General features: G+C 43.2%; 1 protein-coding gene across 1 annotated transcript in view; it reads right to left on the reverse strand.

The window, feature by feature from the left end:
• Window positions 1-6,807, reverse strand: part of IGFN1 (immunoglobulin-like and fibronectin type III domain containing 1) — a 95,857-nt gene that overhangs the window by 8,348 nt on the left and 80,702 nt on the right. The window contains exons 19-22 of the mRNA XM_027843414.1: window positions 6,533-6,706; window positions 5,065-5,193; window positions 3,359-3,661; window positions 2,393-2,481 (exon numbers count right to left, since the gene is read on the reverse strand). Coding sequence (XP_027699215.1) covers window positions 2,393-2,481; window positions 3,359-3,661; window positions 5,065-5,193; window positions 6,533-6,706 — 695 coding nt within the window. The remainder of the gene's footprint in view (window positions 1-2,392; window positions 2,482-3,358; window positions 3,662-5,064; window positions 5,194-6,532; window positions 6,707-6,807) is intronic.

Here is a 6,807-nt window from a genome sequence, read left to right on the forward strand (position 1 = left end):
TTGGAACTTTATCCACTGCACCACCTAGCTGGCCCTCCCTGTATCTAGTCTCTCTCTACTCCAATTCATCGCCCTCTCAGCTACCAAGGTGATTTTTCCAAACCATAGGGCTAACCCTGCCATTGCCCCTACCCAGGGAGCTCAGTGACTCTCTAATTTCTCTAGAATTAAATATAAACTCATCTGTTTGGCCTTTAAGGTCCTTTACTACCTGGCTCCTTCTTACCTTCCCCAGTCTTCCTAGACTTCTTAGACTTCATTCCCCTCTGTGCATTGTATGACCCAGCTATGCAGGCTCACTTGTTCCTTGAATACGTTTTAACATTTCCCATCTTTGCACTAGCTATCCTCCATGCCCCCTCACCTCTATCTCTTAGTTACCCTGGCTTCCTTTAAGACGCAGCCCAAATCCCAACCTCTACAAGAGGTCTTGCCAGCCCCTCTCCCTAAGCTAGTGCCTTCTCCTTTCAGGTTACCTTTGCCCTACCCTGGATAATAGATTTTATACGCACTTTATTATTCACAGGTTGTCTTCCCCATTAAAATATATGATTATTTTAGGCAGACATAGGCTGAGGTTTATTCTGAATTACTGAAGAGAGATTTGATCAATGAGATGACAGATCCATTTGAATATTTTATATCAGATTTATGTCCATTTATGCCAAAATGTTATTCCTCTTATTGCATTTAGAGTTTATTTCTTTTAAGTTAGCACTTAGAAGAAACTATGATTCTTGACAGAAGGGATTTTATTTTACCTTTCTTTGTATTCCCAGCATTTAGCACATAGTAGGTCCTTAATAAATGTTTATTGGCTAACAACTAGTCTAACCCCCTTGTTTTACAGATGAAGAAACTGAGGCCCAGAAATATAAAAGGTTTTTTGAGGTACCTTTTAGCATTAGATTTCTGATCCTATCATCCTATCAAAATGACTTGCCTGAGGGGCAACTAGGCGGCACAGTGAATACAGTATGGACCCTGGAATCAGGAGGACCTGAGTTCAAATCCAGTCTCAGACCAGACACTTGACACTTACTAGCTGTGTGACCCTGGGCAAGTCACTTAACCCCAATTGCCTTGAAAAAAAATGACTTGCCTGGGTCATACAGATAGTATGTGTCAGAGATGGAATTGGAACCCAGTCCCTCTGACTCCAAGTCAATGCCATTTTCAACAGTGCTGAGCTGGAAGGGACCTTCTGTCCTGGTCCAACCCCCTTCTTTTATAAAAGACAGCGAGGCTCAGAGATGAAAAGAGTACTTGAGAAATACTCTGGGTTAGTCCATACCTAGTTAGTGTCAGAGCCAGGTCTAAATTAGTAACAGTTCACTTGTATGTAGCACTCTGAAGTTTACAAAGGGTTCTCATGGAAACAATTCCATGAAGTAGGTTCTCTAAGCATTATTATCTCCATTTTATAGAGGAGAGTAACCAGGCTCAGGTTAAGTGACTTGCTCATGATTACACAGCCAATAAATGTCAGAGGCAGAATTGGAACCCAGGTCTCCTTAGCTCTGGGTCCAGTGTTCTTTCCCATTATATCCTAGTAACCCAGATCACCTCTGCGCTACATCAAACTCTTTACACCTGAGAAGATTAAATTGATTCTGTACCATGTTTTACTGATCATATTTACAATTAATTAATTTTGTCCTGTAACTGCTTAAGTCATGGTTCTCTGTCTCTGAACTTGGTTCAGAATTCAGCTGGTCTGTAATGGGTTAAGCTTAGAACTCCAGCTCTCTTGTTAATCATTGTTTTATTCTTGCCTCGAGGAATTCTTCTAACTTTGAGTTATGCAGGTGGACACAAGGGAGTTGGGTCTAGTATCTTTACAACACCAAGCTATCCTGCAAGGATGTCTGGTTTGCTATCCAAAGACATCTGGGGCACTTTCTTGCAGATAGACTCAAATAATGAACGCATCTTAGTCACAGAAGAGAAGGAGGGGGTTGTTGCTAGCCCCTCATTCCCAACTTCCAACCAATCATATTGTTCCCCACACTTCCAGCTATGTAACCAATCATGATGCCCTCAACCCAATGATGTCACCTACCCTGTTCTGTTCTTTGTTCTGTGCTCCCCAAAACCTATAAAAGGGGAGCTATCCTTTTGCTCAGAGTCTTTGGCATAAATGGAGGCAAGCCATTGACCCCTTTATAGGCAGGTAGTGCCCAATTAATAAAATGATATCTTGCTCAGAGAAGGTGCTTCAGTTTATCTTTTTGTTAAATTTTACTCATGACACACCTCAACAAAATGTAGTATGGTTCCTTGTGCATCTCCTGAACACTAGGCAAGAAAGCTGAAAAATCCTCAGCTTTCATGATGGGGTTCTTACTCCCTGGTCCCAGCTCTGATCACCCTTACACAAAGTTGGGCTCACCTCAAAGGAAACGGGAACTCGGACCATGTCCCCAGACCTGACGGTCACGCAGTCTGTAGTGGTGGTATCCATGAGGAACTTGGGAAAAACTGGAAAACAGACAGCCTTGGTCATCTCTCTCCCTCTCCTCTGCTCCCTGCCCCTTGCCCTCAACCTCTGCCTTAGGATAAGGGGAGAAAGTCTAGAGAGTAAGTGAATATCAGCCCACGTGACTCTTCCTAGCTAGAAGCTTAACCTTCATTTTCTTTGGGCTCAGTCAATTCAATTACAGGTACAGATACCGAGAAGCCAGGCTGGGAGAATTGGGGGTGTTGGAGGGCTTGGAAGGAGTGAGGTGAAAAGATACAGGGACTGATAGGAAAATATTGGGAGAAGGGGAAGGAGGAAGAGGACAAAGAGAAGGAATAGGTTGAAAGAGAAATGTTAAGGGAGAGGGGATGCAGAGTTAGTTGAGTGGTTCCTACAGTGGATAGACATCCATGGGTATTGGGGGCAATGTTGTCTCTCCTGGGTTGTGACTTCCCCTTGTAGACACCAGTCACACCTGACTTGAGGTGAGAGTGGGAACTGAGATGAGAGCAGGGAAGGAATCCTGAGGTCTGGTAAAGCCCCCTCAAGTCAGAGGCTCCTGAGTTTGTATCCGGAGAAAGCACAGCTCCTTCTAGAGGACTACCTGGCATCAGCATTTTCTCATGGAAGCCCTATTCACTTTGCAGAAAACACCAAGGTTCTGAGATTCAAAAAATATGCTTCTCTAACCCCCTCATTTTACAGATAAGGAAATTAAGGCCCAAGGAAGTGAAATGATTTAGCCAAAGTCAACTATGTATTTGAAATGATAGGAAGATTAGCTGGTTTCTGGGAAGTCAGGTATAACAAATGCCAGTGAATGTAGGCAGGGACGCTCTTTGAGCAACACATAGGTGGGGGTTGGAAAATGGAAGGAATAGGAGAACTGGTACTCACTAGATGCAGGCATGGCCTGGATGCAGGTGTCCAGCGTGGTGGGTTGGCCCTGACCCCCATCATTGACAGCCGTTACCCTCAGGAAATAGGCCTCCTGTGGCCGGAGTCCCTTGACAGTGTAGGTGGTGCCACCCACAGTGCCTGGGTGGCAGCGGCTCCACTGGAGACTGTCTGAGCTCCTCAGCTCCACCAGATAGCCCTGGACTTCATCCCCACCCTGGGCATCTGGCCTGGCCCAACTCAACGTGATGCTGGTATGGGATGTGTCAGTCACCTGGAGATCCCGAACAGGGCCAGGGGGTTCTGAAAGGACACAATGGGAATGTCAGTTTCTAGGGATGGAAATCCCCTTCCAGGGGGAGACTTGTTTCTATAAAGTACAGGGAATTTAAGCTTCCCTGTAGAAAGTCAAGAGTTCTTCTTCATTGGCTGGTCTATGCTCTATAGAATGACATGCCTAGAGCAGCTTTCCTCCTGTTACACACTTTGCTCCATCATTGTTTAAGGTAACCTCCTTCAAGCTCAGCCCGCCCTTTCTCCAACCTGCTACACAGCTTCTGACCCAAACGCTTTTCCCTTAGAGTCCTTCTGGAGTCACTATAGCTTTCAGTTGATTTCTCACTGTATTCTAAACTCCCTTGGAGAACATTGTACGCTGTAACAGCAACAGTGTAATCAGCCTGTGAGAGACTTAGCTACTCTGATCAATACAATGATCCATGACAATTCCAAAGGATACATGATAAAAAAAATGTTGTCCACCTCCAGAGAGAGATCTGATGAACTCTGAGCACAGATTTGTTTTTCATTTTCTCTATTTTTCCTTGCTTTTTTTTTGCAACATAGCTAATGTGGAAATAAGTTTTGCATGACTTCATACGTAGAATGGGTATAGTATGCCTTGCCTTCTCAATGGGTAGGAGAGAAGGTTGGAGTCGGGGAAAGAATTTCAACTGAAAATAATATGTTTAAAATTTAAAAAAATAAAAAATAAACTTTCTGGAGATGGGGTCAGTCTTCATGAAGTCCTGGATCCAGGTTCCCTGGGTCCAGAGGCCTTCACAACTGTCACTAAGAATTCATATAGACAGTCCCGTGTTATGTCCATCATTGTCCTTTAGTCTGTACCCTGCATGCCTGCTCCAGAGCCATGCTCTCTTAATGGCTTTATTCAAATGTACTAAGAGATTTGCAATCCTGAATACTGCACCAATACAGACTCCCCTTTATCCCCCTCACCCTGGCCCAATACCTATGTGTCTAATGAAGACAAAAAGACTTATGTTAGATTTATGTTAGACACTTGAACAATATGTAAGGAAGTCTATCTTTTTTGCCTGCATATTTACTTTCATGTTTTGGTGATGTCTGAACCTGCAGTGAATGACCATTTACAAGGCTATGCAAGTTGCCCATCTGAGTGGGCTGGATTAGGGACCTGTCCTATGTAGAGGCTGGGGGGGGGGTAGATGAATAAGAAGGAGGACCTTATAGTCTGAGGGGTCTACACTGTGTTCCTGTTGTCTCTTTGAGGGAATCTTTTTGTTCCATCTATATGCTGAATCCCAAAGAACATGGTGCTCCTGACCTTTAGACTTCCTGTCTTTTCCTGAACTTTGATTTTCATGTATTACCTGCTCAATGACTCCTCATTTTCTCCCCATTGCTCCCAGAGTTGCCTTCCCAGAGTTTACATCTGCACTTACTCATGGGGTCTCGAGCAAAAACAGCATCTGATGGGGGTCCAGGCTCCCCAGGGCCAGAGGCCCCCACAGCAGTCACTCGGAACTCGTATTGACAGCCTGGCAGCATGTCCGTTACAATCCATTTCCTCTCTGTGAACATCCCCATACCCCAGTTAGTCCTAGGAATCCAGCAGCCAGTCTGAGCCTTAGTCCCCTAGAAAGCTTCCCAGGCAGGGATCCTACCATGCCCCCACCCATTTCACTATGACCAGCTAAGCCCATAGCAAGACCCTCACGGTGACTGGAGTCCTCTGGATGACAGAGATCATGGCAACAGTGAACTCTAACCCAGACAAGATATCCTAGGGGTTGCAACCATTGAGTTCAATCCCTCCACTTTTTAATGATGAAGAAATATGTAATATATGAATATATAAGGAAGTACAAATATATAGTAAAGTATGGCTATATATAATATATATGCATATACAAAGTATGCATATATGTATATAAAATAAAGTATGGATATATAATTAAGTATGGACATATGTATGTTTAAAAAGTATATATTTATAACTCTGTGTATACAAATATAAAATAAAGTACATATGTATAGGTATGTGTATATGTGTATGTGCATGTATATATATGTGTATGTGTATGTATATGTATATGTGTAAGTATATGCATGTGCATATATATGTATATATTGGAGAAGGAAATGGCAAATTACTTCAGTATCCTTGCCAAGAAAACCTCATAATGGGGACACGAAGAGTCAGGCACAACTGAACAACAACTCTATGTATGTACATATACAAACATACATAAAATAAGACATATATATATATAATAAAGTATTTTATCTTTTAAGTTCTTTGTATGTTCTTTCTTTCTATCACATCTCTATAAGGATAGTAGGAAAAGAGGAATAAGGAAATAATAAGGAAACTGAAGCTCAAAAAACCTAAGTAATTTACTTGAGGTCTCACAGAAAGTTAGTGATAAGGCTGAGATTGGAACCATGTTGTCCTGACTGTTAATCACATTGTGTTTTCAGGTCATTTCAATTTGAATCCTAGCCCCTCCACTAGCTATATGAAGATGAGCAAGTCCCTGCCCCTTTCTGGGCCTCAGTTATAAGCAAGTTAGAGTAGAAGATTTCTGAGGTCCATTATCATTCTAAAATACCAAAGGATCTTTCTATTAAATCATGATGACCTAAGTGGAAAACAACAATCTGTAGGACTGAAAAAATGGGAGGTTAAGGAATGCAGTTTGGCTGAATTGTTAGGAATTGCATTGGCCTGGGCCTAGACCCAGACCCAGAGCTGAGTATAGGAATGAAAGCAAAGTATTGCCTTGCTTGTTGGCAACTCGGTCAGGCCCAGGGACTTGGTGCCAGGGTCCAGTGGTCTCCCATTCTTCACTGCCTGCTTTTGCCATCTAACTCTCCATATTCCCTTGTTCCCCACTCAAGCTTGCTCACCAGAAACAGGCTGGTCATTGACAGCTGTCCAGGTATTGCTTCCTTTCTTCCTCTTCTCAATCACGTAGCCAAGGAGATGAGCACTTCCTGGGCCCTTGGGTGCTGTCCATGTCAGGGTGATACCCTGGCTGGTAGCAGATGTAATGGTTGGGGCTGGAGGGGGTCTAGGACGAGCTATGAGAAAAGTCAAGGGGCAATGCAAAGGTATATCAGGGGTCAGACTATTCTTTTCGTTACTTGCTTTTTTTTTCTGAGGGAGAGAGGAAATTGTACCA

This window comes from Vombatus ursinus, unplaced genomic scaffold (genome assembly GCF_900497805.2).
Source record: "Vombatus ursinus unplaced genomic scaffold, bare-nosed wombat genome assembly UNPS02014909.1, whole genome shotgun sequence".
Lineage (NCBI taxonomy): Eukaryota > Metazoa > Chordata > Mammalia > Diprotodontia > Vombatidae > Vombatus > Vombatus ursinus.